Source organism: Eriocheir sinensis, chromosome 59 (genome assembly GCF_024679095.1).
Source record: "Eriocheir sinensis breed Jianghai 21 chromosome 59, ASM2467909v1, whole genome shotgun sequence".
Taxonomy (NCBI): Eukaryota; Metazoa; Arthropoda; class Malacostraca; order Decapoda; family Varunidae; genus Eriocheir; species Eriocheir sinensis.
The window spans coordinates 8097088-8121303 of NC_066567.1; the positions used below are offsets into that span (position 1 = coordinate 8097088).

The 24216-nt window shown below is 39.7% G+C and overlaps 2 protein-coding genes and 1 long non-coding RNA gene across 7 annotated transcripts in view; 1 reads left to right on the forward strand and 2 right to left on the reverse strand.

Moving 5' to 3' along the window:
* Positions 1-11561, reverse strand: part of LOC126985517 (uncharacterized) — a 39864-nt gene extending 28303 nt beyond the window's left edge. Inside the window, exon 1 of the mRNA XM_050840508.1 lies at positions 11418-11561. Within this exon, the coding sequence (XP_050696465.1) occupies positions 11418-11432 (15 nt within the window). The 5' untranslated portion in view covers positions 11433-11561. The remainder of the gene's footprint in view (positions 1-11417) is intronic.
* LOC126985518 (eukaryotic translation elongation factor 1 epsilon-1-like) overlaps positions 1-15818 on the forward strand; it is a 34506-nt gene extending 18688 nt beyond the window's left edge. For 3 of the 5 annotated variants that reach the window (XM_050840512.1, XM_050840513.1, XM_050840511.1), the window contains 3 exons: positions 11436-11606; positions 12295-12435; positions 13950-15818. In XM_050840512.1, the coding sequence (XP_050696469.1) occupies positions 11436-11606; positions 12295-12435; positions 13950-14075 (438 nt within the window). In that variant the 3' untranslated portion in view covers positions 14076-15818. Of the gene's footprint in view, positions 1-9302; positions 9478-11435; positions 11607-12294; positions 12436-13949 lie in introns of those variants that run through there. The other 2 variants (XM_050840509.1, XM_050840510.1) reach the window with 2 other exon arrangements.
* Positions 2404-7263, reverse strand: LOC126985522 (uncharacterized). The gene is made up of 3 exons (XR_007738770.1): positions 6661-7263; positions 5501-5562; positions 2404-4642 (listed from the first exon to the last, which is right to left on the reverse strand). It is a non-coding gene; the product is annotated as an uncharacterized LOC126985522 (long non-coding RNA).
* Positions 15819-24216: the final 8398 nt, after the last annotated feature.

Genomic DNA, 24216 nt, shown 5'->3' on the forward strand with positions numbered 1-24216 from the left:
AGCTTGTTTGGAAACAATAGACACAACAGTGGAGTAAATGGTCGACATAAACGAGCCTTCTTCTTCTTCCTCTTGTGGTCTTTATTGCCTATGATCGTTATATAGGTGCATCTTTTCATGTTTCCGATGTACATCCACTATTCTTTTATGTGTTTTGGTAAAATATGTATATTACTGCCCGACGTCGTCTCCTCAGCCGCCGGTGACAACAAAGGCGTAGCGCGAAGCGTATCACACGGAATTACCAAATAATAAAAGTAAACAAGTCAAAACAAACTAAATCTAACCAGACCTGCCCAAACCTAACTATACCTAGCCTATGACCAACCTAACCTGACCCCTCTACCGCCAAAATGCAATGTGCTAAGATGCGTTAATTCACACTCCTCAATAGTTTGAAGTTTCTTCAATATTCAAGCTGTTTGTCACTGTACTGTATTCAGAGACCAACATACAGCACATAATGCATTAGCCTCACGTGAGATGGCTACCATAATTTCAGACTCGTGTGTTCAGTGACTTTCTTGTTTATTTATTTTGATATATATCAACTTTCAGTCAGGTTACTCTGGTATATCTTTACCTCAGTGGGTCAAGGCACACAATCATTAGTACTATTATAAAATGTTCTAATGTTTCCCGAGCTTCTACACCTATCTGATGTACTATAGATAGGTGTAGGTACTTCTCCATTCACAGAGGCCACTTTTCTCAACTATCTTTGACAGGTCTCCCATTCACATTGTTTCACTCTGCTCCAGTGTCATCATATGCTTTCCCTCTCTGTATATTTCCTTTCTCCAAAGGGGATTGTCTTGAATTTCCAGTGTTATATTAATTTGGCCCACCGGTGCTCACTCATTTCCTCTCTTTGAAACTCAGCTTCCCCTTTGTTAACCTTTCTCAGAAGCTTCACCCTATTTCCCCTGAGCATGTGAACACTATCATGCCAACTGGTCTTGAATGACTTCTAATCTCCCGACATCTCAAGTGTTAGTTTTGCTGACCCATACAAGATAGCTGTGGGGTTACTACTTTCCCCATCCAAAAGCAACTTCCATATTCATACTGGCTAATTTCCCTTCTCTACCACTGATATTAACACCCGTCATTTTCCTTACCTTGGCTTCATTCAGTTTTCTTTGTGCTTTCTCCTATGGCCTCCTTGCTTATCTCAAATGCTAAATAACCATGTGTTTCTATTACCTCTAAGATATTGTTTCACAGCACCCGCTGTCCTACTGCTGGTGTGAATTTCCATTATTATGTTTAAAGATAAGTTTCCATTCCATACCAAAGTCATTTAGGATCAGGCAAAATCCTTCCACTAATACTACATCATCTGCATAACCTAGGCAAAGCAATACAACTTCTGATGTGTGGGGCTTTATTACTTTTGCCTATATCCACATATACACATGGAGGAGGGGGAATGATTATGAGCAGAAAGGATTGATTGATAATGTGGCAGTAGATGGAAGACTGAGAAAGGATATCTGTGACGCGAAGGTAGTAAGCGGGATGTTCGATGGCTCTGACCATCTTGCAAAAGTGGGTGTTTGAAAAGAAAGGTGAAGTAAAAAAGGAAATACTGAAGATAGAAAAGTTACAGGAAAAAGAAATAAAAGATGAGTATAACGTGAAATGGTAGATGCCTTAAGTGAAAAATGGGAAAGTGTGAAAGATAGTACAGATACTGAAAAAGTTTTTAGAACATTTAAAGAAGTAGTGTTAACTACAACAAAAAAGTGGTAGGAATGAAAGTGGTGAGAGATGGAAAAAGAAAAGGAAATTCATGGTGGACAGAAGAGATAAGGAGGATAGTAAAAGAGAAAAGTGAACTTTTTAAAGAAAACTTAAGAAAGAAATGTGGTTGAGCAAGTAAAAAGGGAAAGGAAAAAGAAATATAGAGAATGCAAAATGAAATTAAAACAAGCAATAAAAGAAAGTAAGAAGAGAGTTGGTGAAGACTTTGGAAAAGACTAAGTGAAAAATATAAAGGGAACAGGAAATCATATTGGAAAGAAGTAAAAAACGAAAGAAAAGCATCACCCCAATAATATCTCCCCAAGGAAAATTAATGAAGTTATGGGTGAGAATGGAAAGATGTTCAAAGACGGGGAAGCTGTGAAAGAGACATAGAGAGAATATTTCAAAAACTTAATGAGTTTTGATGATGGACGTCCAGCAGCTGTAACAGCAACAGTTTTGAGCGGAGGTAGAGGAGGAGTATATAAAGAAAGAAGTATAACATATGAAGAAGTAAATCAGGCATTAAAAAGATTAAAAATGGAAAAGCAGCAGGAACTGATGGAATCAATCAAATATTTTCCTTCAGGATGGTGGGAGAGAAAATAATAGCAAAAGGAAAGAAACTATACACTGCCTTCATGGACTTTGAAAAAGCTTGACAGATTCGATTGGATTGCATTGTGGGATGTTTTAAAGATTTATGGTGTGGGAGGAAAACTGCTTAGTGCAATAAAGTCTTTCTATGAGGATGCATCTGCATGTGTCAAAATTGGTGGAGAAACAAGTGAACATTTTGAGATAAAGGTGGGATTAAGGCAGGGGCGTGTCATGTCACCATGATTGTTCAATATTTATATGGATGGTGTCATGAGAGAAATAAAGGGCAAAGTTGGAGTAAAAATGTATGCTGAGGGAAGGAAGTGGGTGCTGAATTCAATCCTGTTTACTGATGACACAGTGCTCATTGCAGAAAATGAAAGTGACTTACAAAACTTGGTCAGTGATTTTCATAGCGTCTGTAAAAGGAGAAAGCTGAAAGTAAATGTCAACAAAAGTAAAGTGATGGTTTGTGAGGGTAGTAGAAGTGAAGTTGTAGATTTTGTATGCCCATATAGAGTGGGAACTGAATGTGAAAAAGAATGCAAAATAATTCTGAATGGTGAAGAAATGGAGGAGGTCAATGAGTTTAAGTACCTTGGATCAGTTATCAGTTGAAAATACAATAATAGTACCAACCCTCACATATGCAAGTGAAACATGGGCCTGGAATGAAAGTCAGAGGTCTAGAGTGCAGGCAGTGGAAATGAGTTATTTGAAGAGTGCTTGTGGTGTGAGTAGAATGGATGGAATAAGTAATGAAAGTGTGTATGAGCGTTTTGGAATGTGTCACGGGGGTGAAGGGAATAAGTGACTTTAAAGTGGTTTGGCCACATGGAGCGAATGGAGGAGAGTAAGATGACCAGAAGGGTGTATGTGAGATTGAGGGAGGGAATGTTAGAGGACGACCTCCAGTGAAATGGAGAGATAGGGTGCAGGAGTACGTTAGGGAGAAGGATGAGAGATCCTTGAGAAACTTTGAGCAGGCAAGGAGGGAGTGTCCGGATAGAGAAAGATGGAAACTTCTGCCGTGGCCATCCCCTGGTGGGAGCTCCTAAGAGCAGGCGTCGATGAGATGATGATGATGAATGAATTGAGAGGAATCACAGCAGAAATGTTGAAGTGTGGAGATGAAGTTACTATATGAATGGTCAAGATATGTGAAGTGGCCTGGGAAGGGGGGGGAGAGGTCCCAGCAGACTTGACAAAAGCCATCATGGTCCCAGTTTACAAGGGGAAGGGCAGGAGAGGGGAGGTGGGAGTTGTAGGGGTATAAGTCTGCTGAGTGTAGGCTACCCGGAAAGGTATATGGAAAAGTCCTAATTGAGATTGTGCAAAGACTTACTGAAGAGAAAATCAGTGAAGAACAAGGAGACTTCAGGAAGGGAAGAGGATGTGTGTATCAGATATTTTCCTTCAGGATGGTGTTTTATTAGAAAAAATATTAGCAAAAGGAAAAAATACTATGCTGCCTTCATGGATCTAGTTATTCTAAAGAAAGTTTATGACAGAGTCGATTGGCTGGCATTGTGGGACGTCTTAAAGATATATGGTGTGGGAGGAAAATTGCTTTATGCAATAAAGTCTTTCTATGAGGATGCATCTGCATGTGTCAAAATTACTGGAGAAACAAGTGAACATTTTGAGATGAAAGTGGGCTAAGGCAGGGGTGTGTCATGTCATCGTGGTTGTTCAATATTTATATGGATGGTGTTATGAGAAATGAAGGGCAAAGTCGGGGAAATTGAAGTAAAAATGTATGCTGAGGGAGGGAAGGAAGTGGGTGATGAATTCAATCTTATTTGCTGATGACACGGTGCTCATTGCAGAAAATGAAAGTGACTTACAAAATTTGGTCAATGTTTTTGATAGTGTATGTAAAAGGAGAAAGTTGAAAGTAAATGTCAACAGAAGTAAAGTGATGGTTTGTGAGCGGAGTAGAAGGGAGGTTGTAGAGTTTGTATGCCCATATAGAGTGGGCATTGAATGTGAAAAAGAATGCCAAATAATTTTGAATGGTGAAGAAATGGAGGAGGTTAACGAGTTTAAGTACCTAGGATCAGTTATGTGTAAGCATGGTGGTACAGAAGGAGAGAAAAGAGAAAGGGCATTGCAATGATTGATTGATTGGAGGAGAAGTTGCAGATCCATCTCTGGCATGCCATCTCATTGTTGGGGGCTGAATTTCTCCATGGCATGGACTGGACCTCTGCCAGACAGCTGGAGAAAGCTGCCATGGCACAAACCCGACTGATGGAGACAACTGATTTCTTCTTCCACATCATGTTTGGCCCTGAAATATGAGTACAAGTTCAAATAAACAACATAATATATATATATATATATATATATATATATATATATATATATATATATATATATATATATATATATATATATATATATATTATTATTATTATTATATATTAATTGGGATGTTTTTCCTTGATTAGTGTACTATACTAAAAGAGGTTAACCCGGTAGCTGCAGGGATCATGTTTCTTAAAGGTTCCTCCGAGCGAGAAAAATGAGAAAAAATCATCACTCACGCAAACCGTTTCATAATATATTTCAACACATTTGTGATCAGTTTATGCATCATCTATTTTTGGGGTTTATATCATGACAAAATGTGGCCCATCGCTGGTACACGGTAAAGCCACAAATTTGGCCTGTTGCTGCTACCAGGTTAAGTTGGACTATGAATGGACAGATGTTGTTTTAAGAGCATCTGAAATAAACTTATGGGACTGATATATGATAATTAAATCTGTGATATTTATTAAGATGTGTCCAGTGATTTAATTGGCAAAGAACTGCAAAACACAAGCTAAGAAAATAAAAGTACTGAACTGATTGATGTATCGACACAGGAAATGGCCATCGGAGAAATAAGAATGGATTAGTAATTAATATACCCGAAGCAAGAACTAAAAGACATTGCATCGACATAAGTATGTGATAGAATAACAGGCATTATCTACATGAGTTATTTACTGCACAGTGCACACTATATGGGCTGGCAACATTGTCTTATTTTCTAGCAATTGAAGTTGCTTATATTGTGCATTATATTCTTGCATGGGAATGATTGCTTGATGCTGGATGATAAAAACTAAATGATTAAACAATAATGTTATGTGCCGAATACCAGCTTGAGGTCACTCTAGGTCTAGGAGGACTTGCTCGTTGTTGTCAATGTCATCACAATCACTGCAAATAGATACATTACAATTAGAAATGCTTTGGTACCTGTCCTATATGTATATCTATACTTGTCCAGAAGTCAAAACTCTTGACTCATGGACCAATTTGCAATTTTTTTTGTTCAAAAAGATTTTAGCATTGTTGTTTGACTTTAATAGCTATTTGGGAGTAAGACTAAGAATAATCATAAAATTCACTTTTAGATCTTCATAAGAAAGGAAGCTGCAAATAACAAAAGCCATAATATACTGTGAACTAATTAATTTCAAATGTGAAAAAAAAGACATGACCAAAACAAATAAAACAATACTACAATGCTAGCTAGCATGGGTATTAGTATCATTTTGCAACACCCAGGGATTCCTGGGAGGTATTTTACAGAAAGGATAGCTACCGTTCGTTAAGTAGGATCAATGAGGTTAGGTGACGTTTATAATTTTTTGTTAAGTTAAAATAAGGCAACATTCTGAATGATAGTTAGTTTGGTAAAAAATTTACGTCCAAAATAAAAATGTTTGTTTAAAAAATAGTCAGTAACAATAGTCAGTAACACAAATCGGAAATTTATCTGAGTTAGGAGAGGTGAACTTATATTAAGTTGGGCTCGTCGGACCAAGGTTTCTAAACAAGTTGATTTAGGATTAAAGGAAAAAAGTCATAAGTGATGCAAGCTTGAGTACTAGAGCAAGTTCGGTTTAAGAGCTACCGGTACGTCAAATTGATTTGGTTTGGTTACTAAAAATAAGCAAAGGAAGGTAATTTTGTTAGGACACCTTCTGACATTTAAGTTAGGTTAAAAATATCAACTTTTCTAAATAATTGCTGATTTGGTTAAAACTGGCTATCTTAAATAACAGATTAAGTTGAAATAACTATATGTCAATGATAAATTTACCCAGGTTAGGTTTGGTTTATCGCCGCTGGGAGGTTAGTCAAGTAAAAATTAAATAACAGACACTAGTGACCCAAATAGGTATTGTTTAGGGTTTGGTAAGTTTGGTGGGAAACGTTTGTTGAAGTCAGTCACAAGATTAACAGGTGTGTTAGGTTTAAAGAGTTGAATATTGTAAAGGATAAGTCTGGCGAGGTAAAATATTGGCTCACCTGTGTTCGTTCCTTGGGCAGGAGTCTGTGGCTGCCGGTGTTGATCACAGGTAAGATACACGTGCACCAGTGATGACTGGACCTTCACAGACTACCTAAGGTGAGTGATAACAGACACTGGATGCCCTCCAGGCGATGGCTGGGGGCTGTATAACGCCAGCCACACACCGCGGCCCGCGGGGCTTCCAGCAAGGTTACTCCCAGGGCTCCTTGTGTGACAGCCTGTGGATGGTGGCAGGCGGTCACCAGCCATCGCTTGGAGGGTCTCCAGTGTCTGTTATCACTCAATCTCTGTCAGTCTGTGAAGGTCGCACCTGCATTTTACCTGTCGGCGAACACCACTTCAGTCGTGATGGCCATGTAGGTGTTTCCAAGGTCCGCCTCGCCGAACCACTCATCTCAGCACGGTCAGCACAGTCCACAGATATTTCAGGATGAGTTTCAAATCATTACACGCCTCCAATTCGTCTAGACGAGGCAGATATATTAGGAGGTGATGCCTTTCATCCCGCTGTAATCCACCATGTTGCAATACTTATGCATTTTTAACGGTGCTAAGGGAGCCCCTTCCCCGCCTTAAATTTTCCGCCCGCTAAGTGCTCCAGCTTCACCGCTAAGCGGCCCAGCGCCATTTTAAGTAGAAAACTTAACGATTCTTTGCCGTTAAGTGCACTTAGCGATGCTAAGAACGTTTGTGTATACCGCCCCAGCAGCTGGCCCGCATCTACTGCAGACTGATCGGTCCCCCGACGAGACATCGGTCCCCCCTCCTTATTCTGTCATTTGCATGCCTGTTATTTTCCACTGTGATGTTAGCGGCCCTGTGGAGCGCTGCTGCGGCGGCAGACCGGGGCGTGAATCCTCATTAACGGTATCAAAACGTACAACTAAAAGCCTTCAGTAAATTGGTTTCCCTTCTTTCTGTATCACTTGTTGGGGTTATTTCCTAGGCGAGACTGCTGCCACATTAATAATTATGGTCACCAATCCTTTACAAAATACCTTTATATGCTCTAGATTAATATTATGAAGACTGTAACAACTCCCTTAGGTTAGTATGTTTTGGGAGGCGCCCACCAGGTTACGTTAGGATAGGCTTCCCAACCTCAAAATCCACTTGATGAGGCGGGGGCTCTAGGAAGCCAGCACTCTGCAGATGCGCAATCAACGTAATAAAATTCATAATATTAAAGGTGAAGAGCTATAGTCCATGTAGTGATATTCTAAAAGCTTTACCCCTATATGATGAGCTAGTGCTGATTTAAATAGAGAGACTAAAGGATGACCAGGGATTCTGGGAGGCTATTTTGAACTGGTGGACTCTAGTGGGTAGATCAGGAGTTACAACAAATAGGTCTGAAGGAGCGATTGCAGATTTGTTACGAAAGATCTGCCAGTACTTGATTATGATTGATTGATTGATAGTTTATTGTTGCAGGTAAACAACAAGGGAGAAGGGAGGAACTCACTATGCTTCCATTCACTTTACTCTCTTATGCTTTCATTCACTTAAATTTAAGCACATGTAGATAAATTTTATTATCAGGGATACATACAACAAGCATATTTTTCCAAATATAATATAGATACATGCAAGGATATAATGTTTTTTTTTATTCCTGGTGCTATTTATAATTACCCATGTATCCTTAGTTGTATAATCACACTCTGTACTGTCTGGGGGTTGGGACGGCATGCTCCTCCCTTTCATGGCATGGCTCAAACCGTTTCTGATCTTGTAGCAAGACAAAACACACACACACTCAGGAGGGCAGGACTGTCGGCCTTTCACTGCCGCAGGATCACATACACATATAGGAGGGCAGGATTGCTAGCCTTCTGCTCCTGCTGGGAAGATGAGGTCACAACTTCATGGCTTACATCCTGTACCTATTGTATACAGGTAAAATACCATACTAAAAAAAGGGTGCGGCTGCTGAGGTGAGGCAGGCGAGCTCGGGACTCGAGGGCACCGTTGCCAGATTATCGTACTCCGAAGCCGCGTAATTACCGGTTTCTGGCTATAACTGTTGCCAACAAGCACCAATAATTAACCATTTAAACGATATCCATATATGAAGGCAGTTATTTGGGTGATGAAAGCAGTTTAATTATTGGGTCGGAAATCGGCAAACATAAAAGGCTCAGTACGACAATCTGGTAATGTTGCTCGGGGGGACCGATTTTTCCAGTGTTTTGGAGTGGGCCGAGTAGCGCATATAAACACAGGTCGGCGCATGCGCAGTAGAGGGGGGAACAGGGGGGAACGTTCAGTCTGCCACACCGGCAGTGGGGACCCCACCCAGGGGCCAGATCCTCTAAAATGGGTGCAGGCTGCGGCGTCAGCTGATCGGTTCCGCTAAATGGAACACGCCAGATCACGACCCAGAAACGGGTTATGCTAAATGGAAGATGCTATATGTTATTTTCTAACCTGAAATAACAGACCAAACAAACTGACTGACTGACCCCTTATTCCAAGACGGGCCATCGGGAAGTAAACAGACAGACGGCCTCCGCGTGTCAATAATCCCTCTCCTCGCATATTATTTCTTATTTTGTGGTTATTAAGGAGAAAAAAATGCACAGAACATACTAGAGTTAAAAATAATAGGTAATAAATAAAAAATAAAAAACTGACCCCTTTCTCCAAGACAGGCCATCGGGAAGTAAACAAACACGGCCTCCGCGTGTCAAAAATCCCTCTCCTCGCATATTATTCTTTATTTTGTGGCTATTATGGAGAAAAAAGTGCTGCGGGAGGTTGTCAAGTACTTAAAGCAGGACAAGGTGAAGATAGAGTCGGACAAAAACACGGTGAGAGGGTTATTTCAGGGGTTTATCGGCCTCTGAAATAAGGTTGTGGGTTGCCTGCTCTGTGGTTCCATGTAGTAGATATTTATTCTGGACAATTTACAGGTTCACCCAACCAGCGATTTTCTTACGTGGTTCATGTTTTTTTTTCTGGTGATAAATGTTGTGTATAGCATGATTTTGTAACCTCATTTCCGTCGCAAATGTCTACTTTTCGAGTCATGTCTCTTTTCAAGTTGTGCCTATTCCCTACTCTCTGGTTCCGTGTAGATACTTTTTCTATTTCACTGTTAGAAGTTGGAAAAGCAAGAGGTTACAAAGGAAACAATGGTGGAGTGAAGGGGGAGAGAAAAAGTAAGGGGAGAATGAAAGGATAGAAGAGGAGGAGAATGAGAAGGATTTGTATAGTTAATGCGCCCATATCTGAAATAAGGTTATGTTGCCTGCGTTCTGGTTCTGTGTAGATACTTTTTCTTATTTCACTGTTAGAAGTTGGAAAGACAAGAGGTTACAAAGGAAACAATGGTGGAATGAAGGAGAGGAGAAAAATAAGAAAAAATAAGGGGAGAATGAGAGGATTGAAGAGGAGAATGAGAAGGATTTTTTTGTTTTTACAGCAAAGGAGTCAATTCAAGGGCATAATAAAAAAAAGGAAACAAACATGAAAAAAAAGCCTGCTACTCACTGCTCCTGTATAGTTAACGCGCCTATATCTGAAATAAGGTTATGTTGCCTGCTCTCTGGTTCCATTTAGATATGTTTTCTTATTCCACTGTTAGAAGTTGGAAAGACAAGAGGTTACAAAGGAAACAATGGTGGGATGAAGAGGAGGAGAAAAATAAGCAAAAGTAAGGGGAGAAGGAGAGGATTGAAGAGGAGGAAAATGAGGATTTTTTTTTTTTTTTTTTTTTTTTTTTTTTTTTTTTTACAGCAAAGGAGTCCGTTCAAGGGCATAATAAAAAAGGAAACAAATATGAAAAAAAAAAAAAAGCCCGCTACTCACTACTCTTGTATAGTTAACGCGCCCATATCTAAAATAAGGTCATGTTGCCTGCTCTCTGGTTTCATTTAGATACTTTTTCTAACTTATTTCACTGTAACAAGTTCCACCGCTGCCAGATTATCATACTCAACCTCATATTTACCAGCTTCCTACCCAGAAACTTGTCTCCTGGACCCCAATAATGAGATTCCTTTATATTTATCGTTGAAATAGTTAATTCCTGATGTTTCTTGGCAATAGTTAGGCGGCATCAAAAACTGGTTAATACTATGCTGTGAGTGCGATAATCTGGCAACGGTGGTAAGAACTTGGGTGAACATTGGTATAGTTAATGCGCCCATATCTGAAGTAATGTTGTGTTGCCTGCTCTGTGGTTCCATTGAGATACTTTTTCTTATTTCATTGTAAGAACTCGGGGTGAAGACTGGTATAGTTAACGCGCCCATATCTCATTTCCTACTCAACCCGCTGCTCTTCTGTTGCCATATATGTGTTCTACTAGCCTTCAAACTCCTCATGAATCAATAGCTTACCACATTTATTTGTCGTTAAAAAAATAAACGACAAGTTCAACCTAACTAAATCTAAGCTAACCTAACTTAACCTGACCTGACCAAACCTAACCTTACCTAATCTAACCTGATCAAACCTAACATGACCCACCTGACCTAAGCTAACCTAACCTGACCTGACCAAACCTAGCCTGACCTAATCCAACCTGATCAAACCTGACCTAACCTAACATGACCCAACTGACCTAACCTAACCTGACCAGACCTGACATAACCTAACTTGATCTAACCTGACCTAAGCTAACCTGACTTGACTTAGCCTGACCTAATCTAACCTAACTTAATCTGACCTAACTTAACCTGACATCAAATGGAGGGGGCATAAGTTTGATAATATGGTTACTTAATATATATACTTATTTACTTACATTGCCCTTCTTCATCAGATATCTGTGGAGGCCAAGGGAAAGAAGACTCAAGGATTTGTCTGCGGCACCCTCAGCCTGGTCCGCAGCTCCAGGCCCGAGCTGGAAGGCCGCACGCCCCTGGAGAAGAGCCTAACACACTCCTGGCTCACCTACCTCTCCACACACCTCTTCCGCTGCTCTACTCATGAGGTAACAATGCCAAGGAATCTGTGAATAAAGAAAAAAAATTATATTGGTCATGTTTTTCAATTCTATACTAGATGTCTATTGATTTTTAGTGACTTTCTTGCAACTGGAGAATAAATAGATCGTTTTATTACTTACTTTTTGCGTATATTACCTACAATTAAAGTTGATTATTTTAGCATAATATAAGTTAGTGTGAATTAAGATATGGTGCTTCCATTCTCCCTCCTGCAGTATAACATGTAGTGACAAACTAATAAATGTTGATGAATTAATAATGATCGTCAAAGTCTTCAAATTTCAATAACAAATAACAAAAGCTCCAGTTTCAACAAAGAGTTACGAGAAAGTGAAGGAAACAATCAAAGCATACCAGATCTAACTAAAACTAACCCACTAATTAACACACTATTAAAGCATATAGTCACCGAGACCTTGGCATCACATAAAGACAAAACAAAAAGAGAAGAAAAAGAAAGAGAGGAATATTAAATTAAACTGTGACAAACTCCACCATACAGTCCCGTTACTAAGACAAGACTCCCGGCCCTGACCTGAACTGATGTCATATATATATACTTCACAAACTAGTGCAATCATATGTATGTACCCCTCCCCCCTCCTCTATAAATTCCCCCAACCTTTACTGAATAAAAATCTGAATCTGAATCACAAACTCCACCTCCTGCAGGCCCTCAACACCTGTCTTCAGCACATCAACAAGGAGCTGGAGAACCGAGCTTTCCTGTGCGGCTTCCACCCAACCATTGGCGATGTGGTGCTGTTCCTCGCCCTGCATCCCTTTGTGGTCTCCTGGTCCTTCATGCATAAGGTAAGTGTCCATGGGTCGTGTTGAGTTCAAAGTTCTTTTTTTTTTATAACAGTGGTGGTTGTAGTATTATGGTCAGTTGTTTGTAAGTGCTTTGCTGTATAATTAGTCATAGTAGTAGTGGTATTGAAATCCATGAAAAGGTGTTACTGGGAAAAAATTATTGATATTGACCCAAACACATCCAGTCCCTTCAATCTTTTTAACAGTAGCAGTTGGTGTTATGGTCAGTTGATTGTAAGTGCTTTGCTGTATAATTAGTCATAGTAATAGTGGTATTGAAATCCATGAAAAGGTGTTACTGGGAAAAAATGATTGATATTGACCCAAACATATCCAGTCCCTTCAATCTTTTTAACAGTAGCAGTTGGTGTTATGGTCAGTTGATTGTAAGTGCTTTGCTGTATAATTAGTCATAGTAGTAGTGGTATTGAAATCCATGAAAAGGTGTTACTGGGAAAAAATTATTGATATTGACCCAAACACATCCAGTCCCTTCAATAAGCAGACATGGATAAAGTAAATAACCATTGCCATGACTCACACTACATTATCCTCACTGAGTTCCTTCTGTGTTCCCCATTTTGCTTTAGTTATGATCATTTTTCACGTATTTTTATAACAATATTTTCGTTACTTTACCAACATTACATTGCCCATAACCACAAGCGTTGTATAGTGCCCACACTCCTCTCTATCTATCTATTTCGCCTCTTAGAATAACATAAAGCAAGTACACTCAACCCTCGATTTGCCGGACCTCCATTTGCCGGATTTCGGATTTGCCGGACAAGAGTCCGTGGGGTAAAAAAAAAAAAAAAAAAAAAAAAGTCCGGGACAAGTCGATTTCAAACTACCGCGCCAGACAAAGTTCGCAAATCGGGCACTAGATGGCAGCGCGGGCGGACATACACGTCTAGTACTGGACTGTACACAAGTCTGCCACACACGAGTGTTGTGCTTACGTGCTTGTCGTGGATACACCTCTTCTTCACAACGATGCCACCCAAAAACCCACCAAAGAAAGTAACCAAGCGTACAGCTAAACCTGTGCACCTTTCTGTGTCGCAAAAACTGGAACTTTTACGTAAAATAGATGGAGGAATGAGTGTTGCCCAAGTCTGCGAGCTGTATGGGGTGAAAAAACAGACAGTTTCGGACATAAAAAAAGCTAGAGGAAAGTTAGAAAATTATGCAGTTAAATTTGCTGTGTCGGGAAAGGGTGATGCAACTAGAAAGCATATGAAAGACCCGAAATGTGTTTCCCGGACATATATAGGGTAAAGTCCGGCAAGGGGGTAGACCCCCGGACATTTTCCATTGCCGGACATTTGCCATTCCCGGACAAGCCTTCCCCCCTTTTAGTCCGGCAAATCGAGGGTTGAGTGTATGTCACTCTTCACTATGATCCCTCTCTCAATCCTCACTCCCCTCACCCACATATTGGACCCATCCTTCCCACCATTCACAACTTCCACTCTCTCTCTCTCTTTCTCACCACCGTTTCCCCTTCACAGGAGCAGTACCAGAACCTGTCCCGGTGGTTCATCACGGTGCAGGGCGACAACACACTCTCCGCCACACACTCGCCGGTGCTCTTCTCCAGGACGACACTCTATGGAGGCTCGGTTAGGGTCCATTGACACTATACTCGGCCCTCCTACTTCTTTTTATTCCCTCTGATATTACTACTCTATCCTACCTGTCAATCATTCTTGTTTCTCTTAGACTGTTCCTTTCTTTATTCCTCATCTTGGTTTTTCTTTCTCCATTTAAACCATCCCTTCTACTTCTTTTTCTTCCCTCTGATATTACTACTCTATCCTACCCGTCAATTATACTTCTTGTTTCTCTTAGTCTGTTCGTCTTTCTTTATTCCTCATCCTAGTTTTCCTTTCTCCATTTATATAATCCTTTCTAGTTCTTTTTCTTCCTTCTGATACAGCTCTCCTCAATCATCCTTCCCTTCCCTCATAGCACATTACATCTTTTTTCTTGTTTCTTCCACTCTTTTCCCCACTACTTTGTCTCTCTTTCCTTTATGCCATACTTGTCCCTTCTGCTCCTTTTTCTTCCTTCCAATATATACTTCTAATAATATTGCTCTTCTTAATCATCCTTTCCTTACTTCATTGCACATTTCACCCTTTTTTCTTGTTTCTCCCACTCTTTTCCCCACTACTTTTTCTCTCTTCTCTTTCTGCCATAGTTGTTCCTTCTGCTTCTTTTCCTTCCTTCTAATACTTCTATCCCTATTGTTATCCCACTTTCCTTTAGTATAGTTCAGCTTTTCTTGTTTCTCTTGGTCTTTTTTCTCTCTCTATTATTCCTCCTCATCATCCTTCAACTTTTTTATTATTTCCCTTACTCCTTTCATCTTTCTATATTCCTCATTCTACTTGTTCTCCATGGTTGTTTTGCTCTTCCGTTCACCTTCGTTTACTTCCTGCACTTTTCATCAGCCTCTCTCTCTCTCTCCCCTTTTCTAACTTATCTCCATTCTAACACATCAGCCAATCCTCTGCCCCTATTATCCTCCCCGTCCTGCTTCACCCTCACAACCACCTTGCTCAGTGTCCCTCACAATTGAAGGCACCCCCAAGTTTTCACTGCCTATCTAACAACCTTGTGAAATAATTGTGATGTTACATATTTATTGAAAGGGAGTGTTTGATGTGATACTCTTTAGTGGACCACAGTCTTGTATTGGGGTAGGAAAAAGGGATCGCAAACCATTTCTGTTTGTTTGACAGCTTTGTAGTAGTTCTTTTAAACATGAATGAGATGGTCAGTGGGAGGCTCCTTACTCAAGACATTTGTGTAAGTCTCTCTAAACTTTATTCCCCATCAAAGATCACTCTTGAGACCAGATTAAGTGGATGTTACCATTAAAAGCATTACCGTTGATGAGGTTTCAGGCCCCGGTCCGCCGCCGTAGAAGTGCTCCACAGGGCCGCTAACATTATAACAGTAATATCAGCTCCGAAAGTTGTCCTCAATCCTCATGTTTGTAAAGTCATAGGATTTACATGTCTAGAGGTATGAATATAACTGATAAGATGGCTGTGTGGAAGGCGAAATATTTATGTGAGCGGGGGTGTTGGTGAGGTCACAATGTTTTCTCTCAAGACTGTGGATCATCGCAAGTCAGACCCCAAGAGTAGAAAATGGACTGTAAACAAAGAAGAAGAAGAACTGTTGACCACTTATCCCCTTTGCCTAGGAAATGGGGCGATGGTCTACAATGTTACAAGGAAGGTTTTAGAGGCAGTGCTGCAGGAATATGTCGATCATTGTCGTGTAAGGTCGTGACAAACTCCAGAGCGCTACCTATACTTATGCTCATGATTTTGTCCCGTCTTTGAGTATACAGACATTTTGAATCATTTGCTTGTTTAACTCACACACCAGTCTGTTTCCTACCTTCCTAAATGATGTTATAAAAGAAATTGCTGTAAGATAAAAGGAGAACAGCAAAAGGTAGATGGTTCCAAATGTAAGATAAAAAACAAAGAAAACAACAACAAAAGGTAGACTCACACACCAACCTTTTTCTACTTAACCAAAAGGAGATATTAAAAAAGAATTGCTGAAAGAAAAAAAAAAAAAAGCAATAAGTAGACAGTTCCAAATGTAAGATAAAAAAAACAAAGAAAACAACAAGAGGTAGACTCACACACCAATCTTCTTCTACTTAACCAAAAGGCGATATTAAAAAATAATTGCTGAAAGAAAAAAAAGGAAAAGAGCAAAAGGTAGACAGTTCTGGATGTAAGATAAAAAACAGCAACAAATGGTCTAGCGGACTTTGGAGCAGCATCTAAGTGGGCTGTTTTTTTGTTTTTTTTTCCCTTGAGCTGTCTCCCTTGCTGTAAAAAAAAAGACAGTTCCAGATGCAAGATGGGAAGAACACAGCAAAAGACTCAGAATAGACTTTTTTTTTTTTTTACAGCAGAGAAGTCAGTTCAAGGGCATAAAGAAAGGAAACAAATATGAAAAAAAAAAGGCCGCTACTCACTGCTCCTAAATAGCCACTCTGGATGCATTCATGTACACAGACATGAAGCATTTAACCCCTTGACTGCAGATTTCCTACAAGAAGACATCACCAAGCTTCAGGAAGGGAACAAAAAGTGGCTGCTACAGTGCAATGAAAAAAAATGTAAAGTTATGCACCTTGGGAGGGGATATCCAGCATACCAATACCACATGGGAAACACTCCACTATCCACCACAGAGGCAGAGCAGGACCTGGGAGTATATGTTACCAGGCTACCAGTGAAGGGATATCCAGCATACCAATACCACATGCGAAACACTCCACTACCCACCACAGAGGCAGAGAAAGACCTGGGAGTATATGTTACCAAGCTACCAGTGAAGGGATATCCAGCATACCAATACCACATGGGAAACACTCCACTATCCACCACAGAGGCAGAGAATGAGTTAGGAGAATATGTGACCAGGGGCGGTATACACAAACGTTCTTAGCATCGCTAAGTGCACTTAACGGCAAAGAATCGTTAAGTTTTCTACTTAAAATGGCGCTGGGCCGCTTAGCGCTGAAGCTGGAGCACTTAGCGGGCGGAAAATTTAAGGCGGGGAAGGGGCTCCCATAGCACCGTTAAAAATGCATAAGTATTGCAACATGGTGGATTATAGCGGGAGGAAAGGCATCACCTCCTAATATATCTGCCTCGTCTAGACGAATTGGAGGCGTGTAATGATTTGAAACTCATCCTGAAATATCTGTGGACTGTGCTGACCGTGCTGAGATGAGTGGTTCGGCGAGGCGGACCTTGGAAACACCTACATGGCCATCACGACTGAAGTGGTGTTCGCCGACAGGTAAAATGCAGGTGCAACCTTCACAGACTGACAGAGACCGAGTGATAACAGACACTGGAGACCCTCCAAGCGATGGCTGGTGACCGCCTGCCACCATCCACAGGCTGTCACACAAGGAGCCCTGGGAGTAACCTTGCTGGAAGCCCCGCGGGCCGCAGTGTGTGGCTGGCGTTATACAGCCCCCAGCCATCGCCTGGAGGGCATCCAGTGTCTGTTATCACTCACCTTAGGTAGTCTGTGAAGGTCCAGTCATCACTGGTGCACGTGTATCTTACCTGTGATTAACACCGGCAGCCACAGACTCCTGCCCAAGGAACGAACACAGGTGAGCCAATATTTTACCTCGCCAGACTTATCCTTTACAATATTCAACTCTTTAAACCTAAAACACCTGTTAATCTTGTGACTGACTTCAACAAATGTTTCCCACCAACCTTACCAAACCCTAAACAATACCTATTTGGGTCACTAGTGTCTGTTATTTAATTTTTACTTGACTAACCTCCCAGCAGCAATAAACCATACCTAACCTGGGTAAATTTATCATTGACATATAGTTATTTCAACTTAATCTGTTATTTAAGATAGCCAGTTTTAACCAAATCAACAATTATTTAGAAAAGTTGATATTTTTAACCTAACTTAAATGTCAGAAGTGTCCTAACAAAATTACCTTTCTTTGCTTAATTTTAGTAACCAAACCAAATCAATTTGACGTACCGCTAGCTCTTAAACCGAACTTGCTCTAGTACTCAAGCTTGCATCACTTATGACTTTTTTCCTTTAATCCTAAATCAACTTGTTTAGAAACCTTGCTCTGACATACCTAACGTAATATAAGTTCACCTCTCCTAACTCAGATAAATTTCCGATTTGTGTTACTGACTATTTTTTAAACAAACATTTTTATTTTGGACGTAAATTTTTTACCAAACTAACTATCATTCAGAATGTTGCCTTATTTTAACTTAACAAAAAATTATAAACGTCACCTAACCTCATTGATCCTACTTAACGAACTGTAGCTATCCTTCCTGTAAAATACCTCCCAGCAATCCCTGGGTGTTGCAAAATGATACTAATACCCATGCTAGCTAGCATTGTAGTATTGTTTAATTTGTTTTGGTCATGTCTTTTTTTTTCACATTTGAAATTAATTAGTTCACAGTATATTATGGCTTTTGTTATTTGCAGCTTCCTTTCTTATGAAGATCTAAAAGTGAATTTTATGATTATTCTTAGTCTTACTCCCAAATAGCTATTAAAGTCAATCAACAATGCTAAAATCTTTTTGAACAAAAAAAATTGCAAATTGGTCCATGAGTCAAGAGTTTTGACTTCTGGACAAGTATAGATATAGATATAGGGCAGGTACCAAAGCATTTCTAATTGTAATGTATCTATTTGCAGTGATCGTGATGACATTGACAACAACGAGCAAGTCCTCCTAGACCTAGAGTGAACTCAAGCTGGTATTCGGCACATAACATTATTGTTTAATCATTTAGTTTTTATCATCCAGCATCAAGCAATCATTCCCATGCAAGAATATAATGCACAATATAAGCAACTTCAATTGCTAGAAAATAAGACAATGTTGCCAGCCCATATAGTGTGCACTGTGCAGTAAATAACTCATGTAGATAATGTCTGTTATTCTATCACATACTTATGTCGATGCAATGTCTTTTAGTGCTTGCTTCGGGTATGTTAATTACTAATCCATTCTTATTTCTCCGACGGCCATTTCCTGTGTCGATACGTCAATCAGTTCAGTACTTTTATTTTCTTAGCTTGTGTTTTGCAATTCTTTGCCAATTAAATCACTGGACACATCTTATAGGCCAGTCAATAGGGGATTGAATAAGGAAAAAATTCATGGAAAGCTGGAACAAGCTTCATTATCTTTGTAATAGGGTACTTAATAACATATTAATTTTGCACCCCTCTACCGTCCCGGATTTGGCCGCCATCTTGGAAAAATGGTGGCGAAAAATAGTTTTTTGCAAATATCTCACTTGGGACTCACTTTACCAGAAAATATGTCAATACATAAAATAATCTACGCAAAATTTCCTATAATTACTCTTCTATGCATATTTTTGATATGTCACACCGTTTTCGTGCCAAGCCTATGAAAAAGTTTGCGGCTTGTTTTGCCTATACCCCCAATCTCCAAAATTTGTCTCAAGGGTGTATTTCCTCTTTTTGTTTCTGGCTTAGGACAGACCGTGAATGCTCACTGGCAGAGTTACAACCCTTGCACCCAACCATCCACCCAAATTATGAAGTTATCCATTTAAACAATGCTTTACCAGTTCTTGCTGCACAATTAGAAGTATTGATTTCCAGGATAGCATTGGTTTTCTCGTCATGGGTAGTATAGCGAACCACATTTTTCTTCATAGGAAAGTAATGACAAGTAGTTTGGTTCTTTTGTAGAATGGCTGTAAGATAAGATAACAGCCTGGCATGTATCTATCTATCTATCTCTTGTCTGACACCTTCATCCCTTGCAGGGTGGCCATGAACCAACCTCCCCAGGGAGGTTTGTTCACTGTTTTTTTTAACTGTATTTGCTTTTTATTAGGAGTGGGTCGCTGGCCCTCCTATAATATATTCTGATTATTCTATTCCATGAGTTTCTTCACTCTCTGACATCAAGAAGTTTTCTAATGTGGCATCAAGGGATCGCCACAGTCCTCTTCATCATCAATTACATCAGAGTTTGAACATGACAGCCCCTTGCAAGAAACACATATCACAGAGCATTTTAATCCTGCCTTTCTACAGCTGCAGGTGGCAGTCATGCAACCTTTAGCACATTTGCATGACACAATGTTGAGTAGGTCTGGTGGAGCTGGGTCTTTATCTGTAGTGACTGGAACCAATCCTTTTGTAGTTGCATTCCAACCCCAATTTGTTGGAGACAAGTCATTTCCCAACCACTTCTGCACTTGGTGATATGTACGTAAGGAATGAAATCGAGCAGCTGCATCTGTAGGAGGCAGAGAAGCCAAAGTGAATTTACTCTTAATGAGTGACTGAGCATAGCACACATATCTCAAATCAGAAAGGGATTCACATTCATTATGCCCATATAAGTGAAGAATGAAATTCTTTCCTGCTTCAGCAATCTTTGCAGATTCAGCAGATGGTTCTTTAAAGACAGCAACAAGATCTTTTAATTCTTCTTGTTTTTCCATAAGCCTTATGAACTTAAGTTTTCCCTGTCTAAAAAAGGCAGAAGTAGTGTCGGACCCACTAAATGCATGTAAGAAGAGAATGTTGTCCTTGATGACTGATCCATATTTCATGGAGGTTGGTGTGTTCAGCTTGCTTTCTGTATTTCCTCTGCCTGGTTTTAAGATGTATATATTTGTCCTTGATCCAACCAAGGCTGTAAGGATGATTAAGAGGTCTACATCTTCTCCTACGATTGTTACTGATTCAGCCATGGTAGATTCTTCAATAGCAGTAGCAACAATCAATCTGTCTGCATCTTCAGTAGCCTGTTTTACTGTATAACCCTCATTGATCAGTCTAGTGGTGAGCATTGTAATAAGCCGGCTCTTATTTCTCTCATTTGAAAGAAACCTGGTTTGACTTGTTGTTACGGGCATTGTTTCATCAAACATTGTGTCTGTGGTAGAACAAATCATTCGCCGAGCACGCTCAGCACATTTTGTACTTTTGTCTGCTAGATTTTCTGGATATCCATTAAATATAACAATGGCATTTCTCTTGTAGTGGTTCTTTACATATTCAGCGTACCTCTTTAGAATGGCTGAAATCATCTCTCCTTTTAGCCAAACAACTCGATGCATCAGAAATCCTCCATCAATAACAAAAACCGTATCTCCAACAATTCCTGTGTCACTAAGAGGTGCAAATAGTTCATACATCACGGATTTCTTGGTTTTGCGCATTCCTATCTCATCAAAGATGGACAAGGGATATGGAGCTAGTTCATACTCAAAGTTCTCCTTCACAAATGAAGCATTTCTTTAATGAAGACATTTTTCCTTAATAGAGCAAGCACTGATAGGCTATGGGTCTGTTTTCATAGTCCTGAAACAAAAGAAAAACTAGTCAGCTTAGAAACTTGAAGCATTATTGAAAATTGCATGCAAGAAAAATAACCACATGCTATTCAGGCGCAAAGGGTAGGAAAAAATTTAAATTCAAATATTATCGTACTCCTAGCACCAAAACGGTGCAATAAATAGAAAAAATGAATAAAGGAGATTTTATAGGAAATTTTATGAAGATTATTTTTTGTATCAGTAAACTTTCAGCTAAATTCAGTCCTAAGCGAGATATTTGCAAAAAACTGTTTTTCGCCGCCATTTTTCCAAGATGGCGGCCAAATCCGTGGCGGTAGAGGGGTGCAAAATTAATATGTTATTAAGTACCCTATTACAAAGATAATGAAGCTTGTTCCAGCTTTCCATGAATTTTTTCCTTATTCGGCCTTTTTTCCTCCCCTATTGACTGGCCTATTAATAAATATCACAGATTTAATTATCATATATCAGTCCCATAAGTTTATTTCAGATGCTCTTAAAACAACATCTGTCCATTCATAGTCCAACTTAACCTGGTAGCAGCAACAGGCCAAATTTGTGGCTTTACCGTGTACCAGCGATGGGCCACATTTTTGCCATGATATAAACCCCAAAAAATAGATGATGCATAAACTGATCACAAATGTGTTGATATATATTATGAAATGGTTTGCCTGAGTGATGATTTTTTCTCATTTTCCTCGCTCGGAGGGACCTTTAAGAAACGTGATCCCTGCAGCTACCAGGTTAACCTCTTTTAGTATAGTACACTATTACTGCAACCAGACTATCTCTGTTGCTAACTACTGAATTATCAATTATTGTACCTGTTGCTCCCTGAGCTAGCTTCGGCTAAGGCTTTAGGCTTATCAAATAGCCTTGGGCTATTTCAGAGGCATTGTCGAAACCTCCACAAAGTGTGAGAGTTAGTCTCATCTCAAAGGCCAAAGTGTACTCATCTCCTGAGGGTTCGGCTAGCAGCAACAACAACTCTCACGTCATCAGCCGAGTCAGTGAGTCAGTAACCACTTACAAAGTGACCAGTGAACTATAGGAGGTGAACAATACTATTTTTCTCATATCTCATCATTTCTGTGTCCATCTTATCTTTTCATTCATCCATTCATCAGTGATTATCATCCATTTATTCATTGGTGGTGGTTATTATTATCTATTATTATTGTGTGTCATTGTGTGGGTTTCTTGTGTTTTCTTTTTCTCATTGTTATCTGTGTGTCATTTTGTCTTTGGTTTAATCTTCGTTTTGGTATATTATCTTGTTATTTTCCATACTCGTATTGAACTATTTTGTGCTTAATGACCTTCACACCATTTATACTTGATTTAAACGACCATAAGGTCTTAAGAGCAAGTAACGCAATTACTCTCACTTGCTACAGGTGTTGTTAATATTGTTGTTTCTTACTTATACATTAAATTTATGTTAAGGACTATCTTCGTATTTTCATCACCTCATTTAATGTTCGGGTAACCAGTTTCTTAAATTATCACCCTAGACAAAACTACTAGTGTCGCTCGTAACATTATTGGGGGCCTGTCCGGGATCATATGTAGTGGATTATTATAACTAATTCATTGTTATTTTCCACCACTTCATCTTCGCTAATCATTTATTGTTTCATGTATGTTCGTTCACCCCTAGTATCACTCCTATTACTTTTGTAATCACTGTGTCACTGTGTTTGTTGGTGCTGTTTCACAGGGCCCGTGAGAGGGGGGTGAAGCTGGTATCTTTACACCAGGGCCCGGTCTCAAAGGGGGCCCGGCCTCAAAGGGGGCCAGTCACCCGACCAGGAGGGAAAAAAATGGGAGAGAGAGAGAGAGAGAGAGAGAGAGAGAGAGAGAGAGAGAGAATACTAATATGCAAAACACACCATAAACATGATATGTATATATATAATAGAAGTTTCTACAGTTTATCAGTAAAATAATAGTTGTTGAAAAACTTTTTCTAAATAATCTTAAGCCTGGAGTGACACCACGTAATTACGTAAATGAATGCAGCTCAGCTGTGTTGGAATATAAGCGATGTCAACTCTCCGTCTCGCTCAGTCACCATCATTCTGTGGCAGGGTGTACATCGTCTCTCTCATTCCTTGGCAAATATTTCAGTAAGTTACAGAACTTACAGACTTTAAGTTAAGAAACTACTTATAATTTTATCCGTATGTTTAAGTATGTAGCATAATGTAGGACAGTGTAGAGCAGTCTGGATACTGAGTGATAGAGAGAGAGATGAAGCTATGAACGCGTCTAGTTCTCGTATGACAGGGCTGGACCGCTGGGCCCTGGGGTAGGGAAGGGAAGAAAAGGATATGGCGATAATGCGGATTGAGCATGAAGATCTTTTCAGTTGTTATTAAGTTGTGGGAGTTATATTCCTATAATGAGAAATTGGAATAAAATATAGATTTTCTTTTGAGTAATATACTGTACAGTGTTAGTCTGTACCATGTTTGATTAGCTGAATTATCATTACATATCAGTAAATAATTGATTATTTTACTGTATTTATAGGCCTATGGTATGGACCAAGGAGACTATAGAACAGGAGAGGGGGCCTCTATGGGAGACCGTGGGCGGGTGTTGGTTTATGTCGGTTGCAACAGATGGCGCAGGAGTAGCTTTGTTTACATCCAGGCGCCTCCCCCCCTCCAGACCCCCCCCCCAACCCCCAGAACCAATCAGCAGTGTTGCTACATGGGATCAAGCAGCAAATGTTGCTACTTTTTTTCTTCAGTCTGGTTATTTCCCATTTTAAATAAAAAAAATAAAGGTAGATAAATATTAAAATGAACAGTAGGAACTATATATACTGTATATATTTACTAGGTAGATATAGCCT